A 22,755-nucleotide genomic window follows, 5' to 3' on the forward strand; every position below is an offset into this window, starting at 1 on the left:
AATTCTTAAGCTAAATTTAATTATGGCAAGCTGACAGTCAGTTCTTGGCTTTTAACAACTGCTGTAATGGTTTACAGTTCTAATCAGAAAGTACTGAATGATCTAAGAGCATCAGAACATTAACATATCCAATGAAAGTACACAGTTGAACTCATTCTTATAATTAAACTGGAAACTAGTCTACTCCCTCAGGTGAATATAATGAACCTCATTTCATTAAAACAGTATTTCCTCTTGGTGACCTAGTTATTATTTACCAACAATCATGTATTATAAAGCGCAGAAGATCTGATCTTTGTGGACGAAGGATACCCACATGGCCATTGGGAGAATGTACAAACTACTTATAGACAGCGGTGGGAATTGAACCCCGATCGGTGATTGCCGGCATTGTAAAGTGATTATGTTAACCGCTATGCTACCATGCCTGCATATTAAGCCCATTTCACTCAACTACTTTTCTATCCAACTACCTGCAAAAATGCTCTTTTTTTTTTAACCTGTAAGAGTACATGTAAATTCACTCAGCGGCCACTTTAAGTACAGAATGGAACCCGCTGTGGTCTTCTGCTGCTGTAGCCCATCTACTTTTCAAGATTCAACGTGTTGTACACCTGCATTAATGAGCTGGTGTACATGTGTACCAAATAAAGTGGACCCTGAGTGTATTCTTACTGTTTAAAAAAAATTGCAGTAGACCATAAGACAATGAGTAAAAGTCGACCATTTGGCCCATCGAGTCTGCTTCGCCATTTTATCATGAGCTGATCCATTCTCCCATTTAGTCCCACTCCCCCGCCTTCTCACCATAACCGTTGATGCCCTGGCTACTCAGATACCTATCAATCTCTGCCTTAAATACACCCAGTGACTTGGCCTCCACTGCCGCCCATGGCAACAAATTCCATAGATTCACCACCAGTAGTTCCAAATCTTAAGCATCCTGAAAACATGAACTGATGTATTAAGTTTCTGCTCTGTTGTACATAGAGAACAGAGTAGATTCTTAGGGCTCTGTGGAGCAGAGGTTACAGAAATATGGGTTGGTATTCTATGGGGTGATCTCATCAAAGTTTTCAAGTCATGAAGGTGAACTGAAGGATCCATTGAGAGAAGCTATTTCTACTGACAGGCAAGTCTAGGGCAAGGTACAGAGTGCAAAAAAAATTACAGCTGAGCCTCTCAAGAGAAATTAAGGAGTTTTGCATGTGAAAGGGCAGTAGCAAGTTGTACTGTTTAATGTAGGGAGCTCTTGATGCTAAGTCGGTCATTAATTTTAAGTCTGACAGTGAAGAATTTTCTCTCACCAAAGGTATTAAAGGATACAAAGCAAAGCTGAATATTTTTAATTAGATTAGAATCAGGTAGTAGAGCCCTTGTTTCAACAACCAAAGATCTAGATTTGAATCGTGACCTCGGGAGCCATCTGTGCAGAATTTGCACTTTCTCCCATTCCTCCCATATCCCAAAGCAGGCTGTGTAGGTCAACTCTGGAGTGTAGATGACTGATATAATCTGTGGAGAGTTGATAAGACTTCGTAAAGAGTAAAATTTGATTTTCTATTTATTTATTTAAATCTTGCATCCGTCCCACAATGTGAGGGAGTAAAAATCTACAGGCATGTGAATTTGTAAGCCTAATGGCTTGTAGAAAGAAGCTGTCCCATAGCCTGCTGGACCTGGCTTTAATGCTGCAGTGCCATTTGCCAGAAGGAAGCAGCTGAGACAGTAAATGGTTTAGGATTGCAGGCCTCCTTTACGCACCTGCTTCTGTAAATGTCCTCGATGGAGGGAAGTTCACATCCACAGGTGCACTGGGCTGTCTGTATCACTCTCTGCAGTGCCCAGCAATCAAGGTTGATGCAGTTCCCATACCAGGCGATGATCCAGCCAGTCAGGATGGTGCCCCTGTAGAAGGTCTTGGGGATTTGGGGGCTCATGATGAACTTCATCAGTCACCTGAGGTGGAAGAGATGCTGTTGTGGTCCAGGTGAGATCTTCAGCGATGTGTATGTAGTCCAGGTGAGAGCTTCGGTATACCCATCACCGAAGAACTTGAAACTACCCACCCTCTCAACTTGAAACTACTCACCCTCTCAGTTGTTGGCTTGGCACCACTGTGTCAGGTGTCAGCCCGTCCTCTGTAGGCTGTCTTGTTGCCGCTAGAAATAAGGCTGGTCAATATCGTGTCATCTGTAAATTTGATCGGCAGATTATTGTAGAATTTGAGTAAATGTATGGTTGACAACATGGCCTCAGCAAGCTGACGGCCCTGGTTCTGTGTTATATAGGAGTGGAATTAGACTATTCGACCCTTTGAGTTTGCTCTGCCATTCAATTGTGGCTGATCTTTTTTTTCAACCCCATTCTCCTGCCTTCTTCCCATAATCCTTAACATCCTTACCAATCAAGAACCTAACCATCTCTGCCTTAAATCCACCCAGTGACTAGATCCCCACAACCTGCTGTAGCAAAAAATACCAGAGTTACCTCGGCCTGAAGAAATTCCTCCTCCTAAACACGAGAGATTTGGCAGATGCTGGAAATTTTCAGCAACACACACACAATGTTGGAAGAACTCGACAGTTCAGGATGGATAGAGTAAGCAGTTGATGTTTCGAGCCGAGACCTTTGATCAGGATTCATTTCCCTTCATCTCAGTTTTAAAGGGACGTCCCTTTATTCTGAGGCTGTTGAATATTTCATGTTACTATGACTCTTATTGGTGCTGGTTGATCTTCTTTTGTGGCAGCATTGGCTGCTTGGCTCCCTTGCATTGCCAAATTTCTATGTAGTGTCACTAGGATGGCCAGACTTTTCACAGCATAAAGATGAATGGCCATTTGCATCATAATTTCTAATTAATTACAGGAAAGTAGGAAGATGTAAAAGATCTTTTCAATATTTTTATTAGTTTCTACATAGAAGAATACAGAGTACAAGAAAGTGTATATAAAAGGTCAAAGAAAGATTTTTTAAAAACTACCAATTACATTATGCCCATTCATAATAACAATCTCATTACCCCGTATTCATGTAAGTTAGTCAATAGTTATATTGAAATATACAAATATATTACAAAAAACAAGAGTCTAACCTCTACCAAGAGTGAAGCTGGTTATTAAGGAGAAAAAAGGTAAAATACCTTCTTGTATAATAAAAAATTAATAATAGCCAACATCTGAATTTAAACAACGAATTGAGGGTTTTGAAAGCTTTGAAGATAATTCAGAAAGGGTCCCCACAATGTTTGAAAGTCTTGATGAGATTCAGAAATTGAATAATGAATCTTCTCTAAATTTAAGCATGACATAACATTGCATAACCATTGGGCATGAGTAGGAGGAGAAACATCTTTCCATTTAAACAAAAGCACCCTCCTAGCTATAAGAGAGCTAAAGGCCAAATTATGTCAATCATATTTCTTCAGCTTGATATCTTGTCCTGCAACAATGCCAAATAGGGTCGTCAGAGGATTAGGCTTAAAATTGACTTTGAAAAGTAAGGAAAAAGTTTCAAAAACCCAATATTTTTCAAGACACAGACAAGTCCAAAACATATGAATTAATGAAGCTTCTCCATTATTACATCTGTCACAGTAGGGAGATTTATCCGAATAAAAACGAGATAGCTTATCTTTAGTTATATGGACTCTATGTACCACCTTAAATTGTATGAGGGAATGGCGAGCACGTAGCGATGAAGTATTAACCAATTTAAAAAATGTCATTCCAAGTTTCCTCAGATATTGATGCCTGTAGATCTTGTTCCCAGAGATTCTTAATTTTGTCTAAAGGAACATTCCTCATCTTCAGTAACATGCCATAACTATTAGATATTGAACCATTATAAAAAGGTGTCAAATTAAAAATTACGTCTAGTAAGTTCTTATCTGAGCTTATAGGAAATGTGCATAATTGAGAACTTAGAAAGTCTCTGATTTGTAGATATTTAAAAAAGTGAGTTTTGGATAAGCTATATTTAGCTGACAATTGCTCAAATGAGAAAAGATTTCCTCCAACAAACAGATCCCAAAAAGATAAAATACCCAACCTGTCCCCTTCTTTAAAAACTAAATCAGTCATGGAGAGTTTAAAAAAAAATTAGACTAAATGGGACTAGAGAGGGGAAATCTTAATAAACCAAAATGTTTTCTAAATTGTATCCAGATCCTCAGAGTATGTTTAAGTATTAAATTATCAGTTAGTTTACTTACAAATGAAGGAAGTGAGGATCCAAGAAGAGAAATAATAGAAAATTTATTAACAGAGTTAGCTTCTAAAGAAACCCATACCGGACAGTCTACACGATTAATATAATATAGCCAAAACGTAAGATATCGTATATTAACTGCCCAGTAATAAAACCTAAAATTAGGTAAGGCTAAACCTCCATACTTTTTAGGCTTTTGAAGATGAACTTTATTTAAACGAGGATGTTTATTTTTCCATATATAGGAGGATAAAATAGATTCAAGAGAGTCAAAAAAGGACTTAAAAGATTACCCTTGTTAAAAATGTAAATCCTGAACCATATATTTAAAATTAATTGCGTGAAAACTTATTTAGCTGATCTGACTTGAAGTACTCACAATCATGCTGCTTTGGTGACTTTACAAAAATAGTTGGGGGGCAGGGGGTAGATATTGTCGAAGTTCTGTTTAATTCCTTGAGGATGGGGATGTGCAGAGAAGCCATGTGGCCAACATGGGACCATGGGAACGGTATGATATAGCCAACTGTTCTTCAACTGAAGTAAATTCTATTATCACAATACTCAAATGTCACCCTATACAACCCTGAGGTTCATTTTCTTGTGGGCATACTTAACAAATCTATAGAATAATAACCATAACAGAATCAATGAAAGACCTCCCAACTAGGGCGTTCAACCAGAGTGCGGAAGAGAACAAAGTGTGCAAGTTCAAAAGGAAATACATCAGCAGTAAATATTGAGAACATAAGATGAAGAGTTCTTGAAAGTGGGAATATTTCAATGATGGGGCAAGTGAAATCGAGTAAAGTTATCCCCTTTGTTCAAGAGCCTGATGATTGAAGGGGAATAACTGTTCGTGAACCTGGTGGTGTGAGTCCTGAGGCTCTTGTACTTTCTCCCTGATGACAACAGTGAGAAGAGAGCATTTCCTGGGTGGTGGGGATCTCTGATAATAGATGCTGCTTTCCCGTGACAATGTTTCATGTAGTTGTGCTCAATAGTGGGGAGGGCTTTGCCTATGATGGACTGGGCCATATCCACTACTTTTTGTTTGATTTTCAATTTAAGGGCATTGGTGCTTCCATACCAGGCTGTGATGCAGCCAGTTAATATACTCTACACCATACATCTATTGAAGTTTGCCGAAGTTTTAGATGTCATACCAGATCTTCGCAAACTCTTATGGAAGTAGAGGTATTGCCATGCTTTCTTTGCGATTGCACTTGCGTGCTGGGCCCAGGACAGGTCCCCCAGAATAATACACCTTGGGATTTAAAGTTGCAAACTCCCTCCAACTCTGATCTTTCAACGAGAGGGCCCCTGGGTTCCTTCTCCTGAAGTCTATAATCAGTTCAACCAACACACACAAAATGTTGGAGGAATTCAGCAGACTGGGCAGCATCTGTGGAAAAAAGTAGAGTTGTCATTTCGGGCTGAGACCCTTTGGCAGGACTGGAGGGAAAAAAGATGAGTAGATCTAAAAGGTGGGGGAGCAGAGATAGAAAAACGCAAGGTGATAGGTGAAACCGGGAGGGGGAGGGATGAAGTAAAGAGCTGGGAGGTTGATTGGTGAAGAAGATACAGGGCCAGGGAAGGGGGAGGCTGATAGGAGAGGACAGAAGGTCATGGAAGACAGAAAAGGAGGGAGAAGCACCAGAGGGACGTAGAGGAGTAGAGGAGGCCATGGATTGACATTATCCGAATGAGAAGTGGAATTAAAATGGGTGGCCACTGGGAGATCCTGCTGCTTCTGGTGTGTGGAGCTTAGGTGCTCAGCGAAACAGTCTCCCAATCAACATCAAGTCTCACCGATATACAGGAGGCCACACCGGGAGTACTGGACACGGTATATGACCCCAACAGATTCACAGGTAAAGTGTCACCTCACCTGTATTATTCTGGAAGGGCTGTCTGGGGCTCTGAATGGTAGTGAGGGAGAAGCCACTTCCCATTGCCACCCATTTTAATTTCACTTCCCATTCCCATTTGGATAAGTCGATAAGAGCTTCCCGATGTATGCATCCTTGCTGTCCAGATGTTCCAGGGTTGAGTGAAGAGCCAATGAAATGGCATCTGCTGTGGACCTGTTCCTCCGCTAAGCAAATTGGAGCGGATCCAAGTCGCTTCTCAGGCACGAGTTGATTCGGTGTTATCACCAGCCTCTCAAAACCCTTCCACCACTGTGGATGTATGTGCTGCTGGGCGGTAGCCATTGAGGCAGATCAGCATGCTCTTCTTGGACGTCGGTATAAATGAGGCCTGCTTGAAGCAGGTGGGTACCACACACTGCCAAAGCACGAGGTTAAAGATCTTAGGGAACACACCAGCCAGCTGATCAGCACAGATCTTTAGTACTACGCTTGAAGCTGTTGTGGTTCTGATATCCACTATTTCCCCAAAAGAAATCAGGTAAATGACTGTACTGCAGGAACTACCATTAGGCACAATTGTTCCCTTGCATTGATTTCATCTTTAGCAAGAATTTGTTTTGGTGGAACTGGAAAAAGCTTAATCCCTGACTCATGCGAAAACATTTGAAAGAAGCTTCTCTCCTGTTGTGTTGAGACCAAAGGCTGTTACTGTGATCAGCAAGGGAACCTGAGCTGTCCTTGTGCCTGCTCGCTTCAACTGGGGAGCCTTTCAGATACGGTTTCCATGCGTAACCCTCAGGTTCGGCTGGAGCGTTAGTCTAGGGGGAGACTGTCTCCAGCCCCACCAAACTTGTGAAGTCTCATTTGTGTGGATGCTGCATGATGCTTTCCCCTGTTACAAATCAGTACCACCAAATAACAACCAGTATACCGTACGCAATTAAACGATTTAGCTTTATCATTCTTAATTTGACTATAGGGTTAGTAAAGAAAAACAAAAAGATGAGGGTCCATTTTAATGAAACGGTCTAATGTGCACGTTGGAGCTCACGGTTTTCCCGTCCATTACTTCCCCATCGATTTCCACCAGGCGTTGTTGATGCCTGGCTCCATTCCAAGTCCACTCCGTCCTGCAATCCAGGACCCCTCCGTTCCAGCATCTTCTGTCTCCGTATTCCGCTGAACAAAAGACCTCGAACAACTTGCTCTCAGGCGCACAACAAGAAAAAAACACTCCCCTCATTGGACGGCAGAACATTCCAAAGCCCCCATTATCTCTAGTCATAACCCAAACACTGCTGCTACAGAACAACCATTACATTAGCAGTGAATCATAGTATTCAAAGACTGATTTGGGTTTTGCTTCCAATAAATTTTATGTTTGTTATGTTGCTGTAATTACCCTTTAATTTTCTATAAGCCTGTTCTTTCAGAGCCACCTCTCTGCTGTTTTTCAGATGGCGAACAAAGCAGAATCTGGACTATTGCTTCCTGATGATGTATGCCCAGAACAAGGGGATTTACTATGTCCAGGTAATGAATGTCTCATCTGCTAACACACTTCAAAAGCTACCTCATCTGCAGTTTTAGGTGCTGTGTGCCTTCGGTTGATGAAAGGGTGGTGAGGAGATTTGCTTCTCCCTTAGCTGCCAGTGTTGTTGCTCACCCAACTGCCAAGATGGTGCATTTTTCTAATGTTAGAAAGCAGCAGCATGTTTGTTTGTTTGGCCTGCACCACCCAGCAAACCCCGATTTTACCCTACCCTACCCTAATCATGGGACAATTTACCTCCAATTAACCTCCCAGTTAAGCTACCAGCTGATACATCTTTGGATTGTAGGAGAAAACCGGAGCACCCAGAGGAAACCCACACGTTCATGAGGAGAGCTTACAGACAGTGGCGAGAATTGAACTGGGTTCACTGGTACTGTAAAGTGTTGTGCTAACCACTATGCTACCATCCTGCCTGTATTGGAGCATGCTTCGATTATATTGGTGATTGGCTTCACGGGTCCAATTCAACTCCGTACTCAATCAACTCCCTGTTTGTGAGGGGAATGTAGCACAGTTTCTGACTGTGGCATAGATGGAAATCTGGGAATCCTCTATGGTGTTTGAGCATGAGAGGAGTTAATCTTGAGGGTAGGCTTGCCTGAGACAAAACAATATCCATTCAGGAACAACACGTGCATGAATGTAGGCCATTTAAAGTTTCACAAGCTAATTTTTGAAGAAGTTTAACTCTAAGGTGCATGAGAAGAGGTTGAGACAAGTGACCAAACACTTCATCAAAGTGAAAGCTTTAAGAGCATCGTGACTGGGACAGTTAATTGCTTTTGTATTTACGATAAATGGTCGGAATGCTGAATGGCGGCGTGTTTAGTAAACAGTGTTACTTAAGTGGTGTGAGACTGTTGGGTGCATGGTAACAGCACAGGAGCAAACAGAACTTGCTGGTTCAATGGTCTGCTCATGTAATATGATGCAGTGCAGTATTCCTGTGGAGCTGTATACAAATGGGGCAGAACTGTTTGCACTGGTAACTGTTCCAAATTATAATAGTCTCATGACCTCCAGATAGACACCTCCATTGTTTGACAATGTATCCTTGATATTGTCCCTCATTCAAGGATGCAGGTACAACCTTTAGCAGTCACCTTCTACTATTTTTCACCTCGGACTTCAACTACTGCACAGAGTCTTGTCACCTTCAGAAGTTTTCGGATGGCTCTGCCATAGTTGGATGCATCAGCAAGGGAGATGAGGCTGAGTACAGGGCTACGGTAGGAATCTTTGTCACATGGTGTGAGCAGAATTATCTGCAGCTTAATGTGAAAAAGACTAAGGAGCTGGTGGTAGACCTGAGGAGAGCGAAGGTACCGGTGACCCCTGTTTCCATCCAGGGGGTCAGTGTGGACATGGTGGAGGATTACAAATACCTGGGGATACGAATTGACAATAAACTGGACTGGTTTAAGAACACTGAGGCTGTCTACAAGAAGGGTCAGAGCCGTCTCTATTTCCTGAGGAGACTGAGGTCCTTTAACATCTGCCGGATGATGCTGAGAATGATCTACAAGTCTGTGGTGGCCAGTGCTATCATGTTTGCTGTTGTGTGCTGGTGCAGCAGGCTGAGGGTAGCAGACACCAACAGAATCAACAAACTCATTTGTAAGGCCAGTGATGTTGTAGGGATGGAACTGGACTCTCTGACGGTGGTGTCTGAAAAGAGGATGCTGTCTAAGTTGCATGCCATCTTGGTCAATGTCTCCCATCTACTACATAATGTACTGGTTGGGCACAGGAGTACATTCAGCCAGAGAGTCATTCCACCAAGATGCAGCACAGAGCGTCATAGGAAGTCATTCCTGCCTGTGGCCATCAAACTTTACAACTCCTCCCTTGGAGGGTCAGACACCCTGAGCCGATAGGCTGGTCCTGAACTTATTTCATAATTTCCTGGCATAATTTACATATTACTATTTAACTATTTGTGGTTCTATTACTATTTATTATTTATGGTGCAACTGTAACGAAAACCAATTTCCCCCGGGATCAATAAAGTATGACTATACAAAATCCACACGGACCTCTAGGCAGGTCATTGGATTCCATCTATAGTCATCTCTCACTTGACACAGAGCTCAGCTTGACACTACTGATGGCCACTGCCAGGATCTTGACCCAACATTAAAGCCTCCAAGTATAGGAACATATTGAGTCAATGTTTGTTAACCATTGGCCAGATCCACCTATGTGTAAGGAACAACAAAAACAAAACCAATCTGTTTTGATACGTGTGTCCAGCATGTCGGTCCCAAGTTCCTCAATAATCTATGCACCATCCATACTAGGAATTACAGTACATTGATGGCTTTTTATTATTCCCAAATCGTGTAGAAGGTTGTCATAGATTACAACAGAATAGTGACAAGATACAGAGCTGGGCTAACAAGTGGCAGATGGAGCTCAACCTGGAAAAGTGTGAAGTGATTCACTTTGGAGGGTTGAATTTGAAGGCAAAATACAGGCTTAATGACAGGATTCTGAGCAGTGTGGAGGAGCAGAGGGGTCTTCGGGTAAATGTCCATAGATCCATCAAAGTTGCCATGCAAGTTGATGGGGTTGTGTTGGCCTTCATTAATCCTCGAGTTCAAGAGCCATCAGGTAATGTTGCAGCTCTATAAAACTCTGGTTAGATTACACTTGGAATATTGTGTTCAGTTCTGGTTGCCTCATTCTGGACACAAAGCTTTAGAGAGGGTGCTGAGGAGATTTACCAGGATGCTGCCTGGATTAGAATGTCTATCTTATGAAGTTAACTTGTACGAGCTGTGACTTTGGAGCAAAGGAGGCTGAGAGGTGACTTGATAGAGGTGTACAAGATGAGAAGAGGCATGAATCGAGTGGAAAGTCAGAGACTTTTTCCTCAGGGTGGAAATGGCTAATACAGGGGGCATAATCTTAAGGTAATTGGAGGATAGTATGGGGAATGTCATCAGAATTTTTTTTTTAACAGAGCATGAGGTGCATGGAATGCTCTGCCATGGGTGATGGTAGAAGCAGATATATTAGGGACATCTAGGAAACTCTTAGGTAGGCACATGGAAGATAGGAAAATGGAGGACTATGTAGGAGAGAAGGGTTAGACTGATCTTAGAATAGGTTAACAGTTCAGCATTACATTGTGGGCTGAAGGGCCTGTACTGTGCTATAGTGTGCTAAGTTCTCAAATCCTGGTGATCGCTGCTCAGTCACTGTGACTGTGGAAGTATCTTAAAAAGATATTACTATACTGTGGTGGTTTCAGAAGGCATTAATTCTGGCCTCACTGGTAACGCCTATATCCAGTACAAGAATTATAATAAATGCCACCTTAAATTTAAGGTGGGGGCTTATATGGGAGGCAGGGTTTGAGGGTCGGCACAACATTGCGGGTCGAAGGGCCTGTACTGTGCTGTACTATTTTATGTTCTATGTTTTGTAATGCAGAGACAGAAATCGAGCATCAGAGGCTGGGGAATCAAAGAACTATCAGACGCACAGTGACGTGAATGCCAGTCTCCTAAACTTCCAAGATTCACTGGTTTTCCTGTAGTGAAAAAGCCACTGCATTGAGTGATGTGGCAACAGATTTAGATAAATATTGACTTTAAAATTAGAATCTACGTACTGTACAAGTAACAAAACTATGGGAATCTGTTGGCCTCCTTAAAAGGAAATTTTGTATGTAATCATTAGTGGATAGATACGTCATCTGTTCATACCCAAAATGTCAAGTTTAATACCACCCAGGGACAAAAAAAGATCTGAGCATATGTTTTCTTTTATATTCTAACATCAGTTTATTTCTTGGGTTCCCACCGTGACAAGAGGCCAGCCTTTCAGCGCAATTGGTCACTCTGAGTAATGACTGAGTACAGTGGGAATGCAATGCAACAAAGGATCCAATAATGTGGTAGCAATTGTCCGGAAGATTTGTTCTGTAGAATCACATGGAATCTCCTCGATTGATGTGGAAAACTGCCCACTTACGTCCTGCTAGCAAAAGCAGAATAAATTATATTCCTGCTAATTATCACTCGTCAAACTATCAGCAGCAAAAAGATGAAAAGTGCCATTAAACCTTCAGTGGCCTTTACTCTGTTTACTTGCTCTCTTTGGGTTTATCCAGTGTAAAATGCCAGTTCAAAACCCATTTATTTAACCTTGCTTTTAACTAGCATCTTTTTGTCTTTTATTTTCATGTTTGCACTTCATCCCATTGTAAAGTACTTGAAATATATTGTATGAAAAGTGCGTTAGAAAAAAAGTAGTTGGTTTTTTTATTATTTATTTTTTTCTGAGCTCAAGCTGGTAAAACCTGAGGTATGGGCATAGTCCAGCACACTCATTTCTCAATTGCTGGGAACTTTCGGACTATTCTAGTGGTGTTTAGCGTTGTGTCTTTCTGGAGATTTACATAAATATTGTTGTGTAGGCCTAATTGTTTAATGTTATTGTGTAGCAACTTTGGAATGATACTAGTTGTTGCTATTACTATCAGGACAATGTATACCTTGTTCATGTTCCATAGTCTTTCAATTTCCTCTTCTAATTCAGCATATTTCTGGTGTTTTTCACTTACTGATTTCTGTAAGTTATGTTTGTTTGGAATGGCTATATCTACTGAGTAAGTTGTTCTTGCTTGTTTATCTTGTATTATTATATTCGGATGGTTATTGTTGATCGTCCTGTCTATAATAATGGATCAATAGTGTAGGACTCTGACTCTAAAACTGATCAGGCTTGCATTTATAGTAAAGAATGATTTCTTTTATGAGTTTGTATTTTAAAACAAGATTTTGGTGAGTGATGTTTGCCACTTGATTGTGTTTGTGTAAGTAATCAGATTGAGTTAAACTGCTGCAGGATCCTGTATTGTGTTGGATTGTTTCTGGTTTCTCTTGGCATTTTCTGCATTTATCATCTTGAATTTGTTGGTCTTTTACTAATGTCTTTTTGATCAGTTTTGTGTTAACCACCTGGCCCCGTATTACCACAAGGAACCCCTCTGTTTCAGACTATTAATAATTATTATTATTTACCGCTTTGATCCATCCATGTATCAAGGAGATGAAATCCAGAGGTTTATAAAACCATGAGGAGGATAGATATGGTGAATAGCCGAGTCTTTTCTTCAGCATTTGGGAGTGCAAAACTAGAGGGCATAGGCTTAAAGTGGGAGGGGAGAGTTTTAAAAGGAACCGGAGGAGAAACTTTTCCACACTGAGTTGTGAGCATGTTTAGTATATTATCAGAGGAAGTAATAGGGACTGGTCCAATTATGATATTTAAGAGGTATTAGGACAGTTTTATGGATAGAAAAGGGTTAGAGGGCTCTGGGGAAAATGCAGACTAATGGGACTAGCATAGTTCGGCAACTTGGTCAGTAATGTTTCCCCTGTAGCGATGTGCTACACACAGCGCTAGAATAACCACACGGAGTCGGTGAGTTAGAGTTGCGATGAAAGAGATTTATTCAAACTTCGCGGCCCGCTTTAAAGCCTTCCCGTTCCTGCCCTCCCTGGGCGGGACTACTGTGGGGAATGCATATTCCCAGACCCTTTCTGCACGCGGGATTTTCCCCCTGCTGGTGAAGATGGCCTGGCGCCCTTTTTGCTGCCGGCCCTCTGCCTGCGCGCGCTGTTTCGTGAGCCGGTTCGCGGGTGCCAGAAAGTGGGTCGCCACATAACCCCCCCCCCCCAGAACCGGCGATACCTCCCCCAATGTCCACAGTCTGGATCGGCCTCTGTTTGGGAGGTCTGCCCCTGTGCCGCGGTGCCTGAGCCTGGACCGGTTGCGCCAAGTCCGCATGGGCCGGTTTGAGTCGGTCCACCGTGAAAACCTCCTCTCTCCCCCCAATGTCCAGCACGAACGTGGACCCGTTGTTGCTGATCACCTTAAACGGCCCCTCGTAGGGCCGCTGTAGCGGTGCCCGGTGTCCGCCCCGTCGTACAAAAAGAAACTTACAGTTCTACAGGTCTTTGGGTACGCAGGTCGGGCTCTGTCCGTGCTGTGAAATGTGTATGGGGGCCAGGTTACCGAGCCTCTCCCGTAGTCTGTCCAGGACTGCTGTGGGTTCTTCCTCTTGCCCCCTTGGGGCTGGTATGAACACTCCTGGGACGACCAGGAGCGCGCCGTACACCAACTCGGCCGACGAGGTGTGTAGATCCTCTTTGGGCGCCGTGCGGATTCCGAGCAGGACCCAGGGAAGCTCGTCCACCCAGTTAGGCCCCTCCAGGCGGGCCATGAGAGCCGATTTCAGGTGACGGTGGTAACGCTCCACTAGTCCGTTCGACTGTGGGTGGTAGGCAGTTGTGTGGTGTAGCTGTGTTCCTAAAAGTCTGGCCATAGCCGACCACAGGCTGGAGGTGAACTGGGCGCCCCTATCGGAGGTAATGTGGGCCGGTACCCCAAAGCGTGCTACCCAGGTTGCGATCAGTGCTCGGGCGCAGGATTCGGAGGTGGTGTCGCTGAGCGGGACTGCCTCTGGCCATCTGGTGAACCGGTCTATCATAGTTAGGAGGTACCGCGCTCCTCGTGACACTGGCAGGGGCCCCACGATATCCACATGGATGTGGTCGAACCTCCGGCGGGTGGGTTCGAACCGCTGCGGTGGAGCCTTGGTGTGCCGCTGCACCTTGGCCGTTTGGCACTGCATGCACGTTTTGGCCCATTCACTGACCTGTTTACGAAGTCCATGCCACACGAACCTGTTGGAGACCAGCCGGACGGTTGTCCTGATGGAGGGGTGCGCTAAGTTGTGAATGGATTCGAACACCCGCCGGCGCCAGGCTGCTGGGACAACGGGGCGGGGTTGGCCAGTAGCTACGTCACATAGTAGGGTCCTCTCACCTGGGCCTACGGGGAGGTCTTGGAGCTGCAAACCGGAGACTGCAGTCCTGTAACTGGGGATCTCAGCGTCTGCCTGCTGTGCCTCTGCCAGTGCTGCATAGTCCACCCCCTGGGACAGGGCCTGTATGGTAGGTCTGGAAAGTGCGTCCGCCATGTCGTTGTTCTTTCCAGAGACATGCCAGATGTCCGTCGTGTACTCGGAGATGTAGGACAGATGTCACTGCTGGCGGGACGACCAGGGGTCGGACACCTTAGTGAACGCAAAGGTAAGCGGTTTGTGGTCTGTGAACGCGGTGAAGGGCCTACCTTCTAAGAAGTACCTGAAATGCCGGATTGCCAGGTATAGTGCCAATAGCTCCCGGTCGAAAGCACTGTATTTGAGTTCGGGTGGTCGTAGGTGTTTGCTGAAGAACGCCAGGGGTTGCCAGCGACCCTCGATGAGTTGTTCCAGCACTCCACCGACTGCTGTGTTGGATGCGTCCACCGTGAGGGCAGTAGGAACGTCCGTTCTGGGGTGCACTAGCATCGCGGCGTTTGCCAAGGCTTCTTTGGTTTTAACGAAAGCGGTTGCGGCCTCTTCGTTCCAGGTAATGTCCTTGCCCTTACCCGACATTAGAGTGAACAAGGGGCGCATGGTTCGGGCTGCTGAGGGGAGGAAACGGTGGTAGAAATTCACCATACCCACGAATTCCTGCAAGTCTTTGATTGTGTTGGGTCGGGGGAAGTGGCAGACCGCGTCTACCTTGGCGGGCAGCGGGGTTGCCCCGTCTTTAGTAATCCTGTGGCCCAGGAAGTCGATGGTGTCAAGTCCGAACTGGCATTTGGCTGGATTGATTGTAAGGCCGAATTCACTCAGGCGGGAGTAGAGCTGGCGGAGGTGGGGCAGATGCTCCTGCCGACTACTGCTGGCTATGAGGATGTCGTCCAAATAGATGAATGCAAAGTCCAGGTCGCGTCCCACCGCGTCCATTAGCCGCTGGAAAGTCTGTGCGGCGTTCTTTAGACCAAACGGCATTCGGAGGCATTCGAAAAGTCCGAATGGGGTGATAAGTGCTGTTTTGGGGATGTCGTCCGGATGTACAGGGATTTGATGGTATCCCCGGACGAGGTCTACCTTGGAAAAGATCCTTGCGCCGTGTAGGTTTGCTGCGAAGTCTTGAATGTGCGACACAGGGTAGCGGTCTGGCGTTGTAGCCTCGTTCAGTCTGCGGTAGTCACCGCATGGTCTCCAGCCCCCCGTTGCCTTGGGCACCATGTGAAGTGGGGAGGCCCATGGGCTGTCGGACCGTCGTATGATCCCTAATTCCTCCATCTTCTTGAACTCCTCCTTCGCTAGTCGGAGCTTGTCCGGGGGAAGCCTTCGAGCAGGGGCGTGGAGGGGTGGTCCCTGGGTCGGGATGTGGTGCTGTACTCCGTGTCTGGGCATGGCTGCCGTGAACTGCGGTGTCAGTACTGATGGGAAATCCGCCAGGACCCTGGTGAATTCATCGTCGGACAGCGTGATGGAGTCCAGGTGTGGGGCTGGCAACTGTGCTTCACCCAGGAAGAACGTTTGAAAAGTCTTGGCGTGGACTAATCGCTTCCCTTGCAAGTCGACCAGCAGTGGTTGGGCCACGGCGGCCAGTGTGAAGTCCCACGTGAACCGGCTGGAGCTGAACTGTAGCCGCACCGTGCGGGTGCCGTAGGTTCGTATTGTGCTGCCATTAGTGGCCCTCAGGGTGGGTCCCGGTTCTCTGTTGCGGGTGTCGTAACTCGTTGGAGGTAAGACGCTGATCTCCACTCCGGTGTCGACCAAAAAGCGGCGTCCCGACTGCTTGTCCCAGACGTACAGGAGGCTGTCCTGATGGCCAGCCGCCGTAGCGATCGGCAGCGGCTGGGCCTTGGCGTTTCCCGGGAATTTGCAGGGCGGTCTGCAGCGGCGGGCCTCCGTGCCCCACCGCTGGTGGTAGAAACACCATTGTTCGTTGGGCTCCTCACTCCCGTCGCCGGGTTTTGTAGGCTCTGCTGCCGGGCCCGGTCTGGTCTGTCGTTGGGCACGCGGCTTGGTGATCTGTGCGACGGATGCCCCTCTCTCTTTCCTGGCATTCCACAGCACATCTGCTCGGGCCGCCACCTCCCGGGGGTTGCTGAAATCTGCGTCGGACAGCAGCAGGCATATGTCCTCGGGCAGTTGCTCTAGGAACGCCTGCTCAAACATGAGGCAGGGTTTGTGTCCTTCAGCCAGGGCCAGCATCTCGTTCATTAATGCTAACGGCGGCCTGTCTCCCAAACCATCCAGGTGCATTAAGCGGCGTGCTCATTCGCGCCGTTAGAGTCTGAAAGTCCTTATGAGCAGGGCTTTGAATGCTGTGTATTTGCCGTCCTCCGGGGGCGACTGTATAAACTCCTCAACTTGTGCAGCAGTCTCCTGGTCGAGGGAGCTCAGCACGTAGTAGTAGCAAGTGGACTCCGAGGTTATCTGCCGAATGTGGAATTGTGCTTCTGCTTGTTCGAACCATAAATGGCGTCGCAGCGTCCAGAAGCTTGGCAGTTTTAACGAAACTGCGTGAACAGATGCAGCGTCGGTCATCTCTGTTCCAAATATCGTTTGGGCCGTCGGGGTCACCAATTGTAGCGATGTGCTACACACAGCGCTAGAATAACCACACGGAGTTGGTGAGTTAGAGTTGCGATGAAAGAGATTTATTCAAACTTCGCGGCCCGCTTTAAAGCCTTCCCGTTCCCGCCCTCCCTGGACGGGACTACTGTGGGGAATGCATATTCCCAGACCCTTTCTGCGCGCGGGATTTTCCCCCTGCTGGTGAAGATGGCCTGGCGCCCTTTTTGCTGCCGGCCCTCTGCCTGCGCGCGCTGTTTCGTGAGCCGGTTCGTGGGTGCCAGAAAGTGGGTCGCCACACCCCTATTTTTTTTACAGCTTCATGGACCAATCATTGGCTCTGAGCAGGAAATTTTTACATGGCCTGAAAACGGCACAGAACTTGAATAAAACACTCTATACAAGACAATTCCAGTTCTGCAGCAGCAGCGGCTATGCGCAGGGCAGTATTTCTGTTACTGCGCGGCCGCACATCCGCACAGCTTAGAGAGGACAGTGTTGGTCAGCATGGGCAAGTTGGGTTGAAGGGCCTGCTTCCATAGTGTTTAGTTCCATGACTTCGTGACTGGAAAAAAAAAGAAAAGAACAACGTTTGTTTGAAATCAGTATGAAGGAGCCCCTGTAAAATTGAGATTGGGGAGATATTTTCTACTCGCTGAAGCCATATGTCACACAAGAGAGAGTGCACGTGCTCACTGGAGGTGAACGACTCCAGTCCCAGTGTGTGTTGTAGAGAGTTTTTCATGGCAGCGTGAAAGGCTGATCATATTCGGCTGCTTCATCAGTGGCCATGAGGTCACAAGTGTACAGTAGATGCCCAAGATCATTTAGAAACTGTTCAGATCCATTTGCAGCTCCTCAGATAATGAGTTAATTTGTATTTGCATCCAGAGCTGGAATGATCTGTGATGAGTAACATGTGGCATGGTGAGTCAATAACCATCTCCAACAGAAAAAAGCGTAACCATTTTGCATTGGCATTCAGTACTATTACTATTTTCACATTCCTTGACATCATTGTCTGGGCAGCTTTTTTAGATTAGAGCAAGATTTAGTGTTCTGTTGTGAGTCATCCCCTGGTACCCCAGAGTTTTGACCCATTCATAAGGTTTCAGTCAGCACTGCATTTGAATCACACTGGCCTGAATTAAACAGTTCAGATGAGATGCAGTAGCCTCGTCACCACAAATCCTACTTAGTAGAAGGTATTCTCTCTTCTCCCCTCTTTCATCGGTATAATATTGAACTTTTTCCAGTAGCTTTATTCTTCATTTTTACTGGTTTACCTTATTCTAGCTCAATGCACTGAGCACTGATTTGATCTGTATGAACAGTATGCAAGACAGCTATCTTGATACATGTGATGACACTGAATAAACCAATACTAATACCAGTACAAATCCATCACCATTAACAATCAACACACATAAAAGTTGCTGGTGAACACAGCAGGCCAGGCAGCATCTCTAGGAAGAGGTACAGTCCACGTTTCAGGCCGAGACCCTTCGTCTAGTCCTGACGAAGGGTCTTGGCCCGAAACATCGACTGTACCTATTAACAATTGCCCATCACTAATGTACCAAGGTGTACCAACTACACCATGCTAACGTGTCACAAGTGAGACCTAGAGAGATTTGCTAGCATTGACTGAACAATGTATCTTATTTCTAACAAGATAGCAGATTACACTCATTATGCATCCCAATATCCCATTGGCCACTGGTTCAGTCCTTTTCAAAACTGTATAAGAATAGTTTCAGCAACTGTATAACATTAATTTATTCAAAGCACTCTTTCTAGTCCCAGCTATATTAATTAGTTTAATTGTACAGTAACACTGACATATTCTGCAAATGATTAATTGTAGCATTCTCCCTCAAGAGTCATAAAAAGGTTAAGGCAAGCATCAGGCTTTATTTCTCGAAGAACAAAATTAAATCATAAGGTAAAAACATTACACAAAATTCTTATCAAATACAGACGGTAGTCTGCATGGTTACTATAAAGGATATGGAGACATTAGAGAGGGTGCAATAATAAATTTACAATATCTGTGAGAACATTCTCATAAAAAAAATAAACAGGCTGGAGCTGAGGTATTTAAATTTGCAGTTTAATAGAAATGACACAGAAGTCTTGACAGTGTGAAGAACAACAGGACTAACAGCCACCAAATTAGTCACAGGGAAATTAAATCCTGTTGGGCACAAGAATAGAGATGGAGAGAGGGAGAGTGTAACGATTGATGGAGGGAGGGATAGAGGGGCAGGATAGATAGAGAGAGGAGACTAGCAATAGAGGGACAGAGAAGGGGAGTATCGGGGTAAATTGTGGAGGAGAAAGGGGTGGAATTCATGAACAAAGAGAATGGATGGGATACACATAACAAAAAGCTAGTGGAATATCTGAGAGAGGATCGTGCTGATGGCAGACCATAAAATTGCTGTGGAATATATGGGCTCAATATGTTCCCTGTGTTTGTTTTGCACAATGGAATAAATGTCTCTCAGTTTTGTTCCTGGGTTGAGCTGTTATCCATTGTCATCTTGTATTCATCATGTATTTGGCAGCTGATTTTCTTAAAAGCCCCAGAATAAAGCTTGACCCTCCCCAGTCAAACTGCTTCTCCCCCACCTCTTGCAGCAAGTTTTATCTTTTCTGAGTTGCTCATACTCCCATTATCATCTCTGCCTCTTGTCGTATCAAAATATAATGATTTCCTCTGCAGTTGTTTTCAGAGGTAGCAATGAACCACCAAAGATTGCTATGCAGTTTTGTATGACTTTGGCCTTGTTTACTCATGCCCCACCAACTTGTGTTTTTAAGGCATGACGTGCTGATCCTGAGGGAAAAATGAGCTAATTCTATGTTGTGCTTCCCCCACAGCTTGAAGACGACATAGTTGCCAAAGATCATTACTTCAGCACCATGAAAAACTTTGCACTTCAGCTTTCTTCAGAAGACTGGATGATTCTAGAGTTCTCACAGTTGGGGTTTATAGGTAAGGGAAAACTCTTTGATGCAAAAAGCCGGTGAGGAAGCACACCTGGTAATGCCTGTGCATTTTAACATCAAAGTCAAACGGAAATAGCACAGAAACTGGTTGGACTAGTGATGGATAATAAAACCACTGTGCCTTAATCATTTGCTAGCATTTATAGTTATTTTAATTGAAGCAAAGTATCATTTTGTAGATTGCTGTTTTAGACTGCATAATTACCACCTCCATAAAACTGCCTTTGAGGCATGAACAACCTGCCATTTAATACCAACTCTTTATTTCCATGACATTCATTCCTCTACTTCTTGCTCACCTTGAAAGACTTGTCCTTATTTTCGAATCATTCCCTGGAGGTTCCGTTTGAGCAACTTCTCCGTATCCTGTAGTGGGGGAGTTTAGAACCAGACAGCACAGCCTCGGACGAGAAAGACATCCCTTTAGAACAGAGATGAGGATGAATTTCTTTAGCCAGAGAGTGGTGACACTGTGAAATTCATTGCTACAGGCAGCTGTGGAGGCCAGGTGTTAGGCTTTATTTAAAGTGGCGGTTGATAGGTTCTTGATTAATAAAGGTGGCAAAGGGTACTGGGCGAAGACAGGAAAATAGGGTAGAGAGGGATAATGGATCAGCCGTGATAGAATAGCAAAGCAGATTCAGTGGGCTGAATGACCGAATTCTGCTCCTCTGTCTTATGGTCATATAATCCCAGCCACACAAACTCATTCCACTTTAAAGTCCTCTCCCTCCTCTGTCTCATTGTTTTTGATTCTTCTTCACTTCCTCTTCATCTGCATCCCCACCCGGCACCACCCCACTGTCAATTTGCTCCGTTTTATTGTTCTTGTGATTTTATTTCCTTAAAACTCATCATTCTCCATTCCTCACTGTTATGCTTCGATTCTAGCTTGTTGGCATCCTCAGTCCCTGAGCAAGGACGTTTCAAATGTTTTCCACAGGCAGGCAGCTATGGTTATGTAAATGTACAGTTCTTAATGTAAATTATATTTTTCTCATTCTTTATCTTAAGCAAACTGCTGTACACACACTATGCATTTATACATTTTAATGAATGTACCAGTGCCAGGTGACTGGGCTGTGTATTCAGAACACTGAGACAGAATTGGGCTATTTAGCTGGTTAAGTCTACATGACCTGTGACCTAATTTCATACACCATCCTTTCCACCATACCTAATAACACCTTGGCTAAAAATAAACAGTAAAGAAAGATATTTAAGGTGCACTCTTGATGTAGCGACAATCTTTTTTTTTGTGGAAGAGAGTTCTAGGTGACCACATATGGACGGCTTTCCTAACAAAAGGTCTGGTTCTGATTTTTAAAGTGTGCCAACTACACTTGATGGTCTCTTTATTAGGTACCTCCTGTAGCAAATAAAACAGCCACTGAATGTACATTTGTGATCTTTGCTGTTTCAATGTGTTACGAATCTAGAGATGTACTTCTGTACAGCACAGTTGTAATCCATGGTTATTTTAGTTATAGTCACCTTCCTGTCAGCTTGAACCAACCTCATTATTCTTCTCTAACCTCTGTCATTAACAAGGCATTTGTTCCCCCCACAGAAATGCCACTCGCTGGATGTTCTTTTGTTTTTTGCATGATTCTCTGTAAACTGTGTTGTGTGTCAAAATCTCCGGAGATCAGCAGTTTTTGAGATACTTGGACCACCCTGTCTGCCATCAATAATCATTCCACAATCAAAGTCACTTAGATTACAGTTGAAGGCAGAAGTTTACATACACCTTCCAGGACAGCAGCGACATGCGGCGCATGTGGGAGGGCATTCAGGACATCACCAACTACAAGACAACATCACCTACCTGTGCTGGTGATGCCTCCCTCCCAGATGTACTGAACAACTTTTATGCTCGGTTTGAGGCGGATAATGACATGGTGGCAAGGAAGACCACCCCTCCTCCAAACAACCAGGTGCTGTGTCTTACTGTGGCCGATGTGAGGAGATCCCTGTGCAGGGTCAACCCACAGAAGGCTGCTGGACCAGACAATATTCCTGGCAGAGTGCTTCGAGGATGTGCAGACTAGCTAGCAGATATTCTCACTGACGTCTTCAACATCTCCCTGAGCAGTGCCGTCGTTCCTACGTGCTTCAAGGACGCCACCATCGTCCCCGTGCCAAAGAGGTCTTCAGTGTCCTGCCTCAACGACTACCGTCCTGTCGCACTCACATCCATCATCATGAAGTGTTTCGAGAGGCTCGTCATGAGGCACATCAAGACCCTGCTGCCCCCCCTCACTGGACCCCCTGCAGGAGGACACGGAGCGACCAATCTCTGCTGAACATCGACGACTCCTCCGCAGAGATCATTAAGAGCACCAAATTTCGTGGTGTTCACCTGGCAGAGCATCTCACCTGGCCCCTCAACACCAGCTCCATAGCAAAGAAAGCCCAGCAGCGTCTCTACTTTCTGCGAAGGCTGAGAAAAGTCCATCTCCCAACCCCCATCCTCACCACGTTCTACAGAGGTTGTATTGAGAGCATCCTGAGCAGCTGCATCATGGCCTAGTTCAGAAATTGTACCATCTCGGATCGCAAGACCCTGCAGCGGATAGTGAGGTCAGCTGAGAAGCTCATTGGGGTCTCTCTTCCCGCCACAGACATTTACACCTCACGCTGCATCTACAAAGCAAACA

At 45.0% G+C, this 22,755-nt stretch overlaps 1 protein-coding gene across 2 annotated transcripts in view; it reads left to right on the forward strand.

The window, feature by feature from the left end:
• LOC134349720 (alpha-1,3-mannosyl-glycoprotein 4-beta-N-acetylglucosaminyltransferase A-like) overlaps positions 1–22,755 on the forward strand; it is a 288,721-nt gene that overhangs the window by 190,574 nt on the left and 75,392 nt on the right. For both annotated transcript variants that reach the window (XM_063054473.1, XM_063054474.1), the window contains 2 exons: positions 7,544–7,619; positions 19,967–20,081. In XM_063054473.1, the coding sequence (XP_062910543.1) occupies positions 7,544–7,619; positions 19,967–20,081 (191 nt within the window). The remainder of the gene's footprint in view (positions 1–7,543; positions 7,620–19,966; positions 20,082–22,755) is intronic.

Source organism: Mobula hypostoma, chromosome 7 (assembly GCF_963921235.1).
Source record: "Mobula hypostoma chromosome 7, sMobHyp1.1, whole genome shotgun sequence".
NCBI classification, from domain to species: domain Eukaryota; kingdom Metazoa; phylum Chordata; class Chondrichthyes; order Myliobatiformes; family Myliobatidae; genus Mobula; species Mobula hypostoma.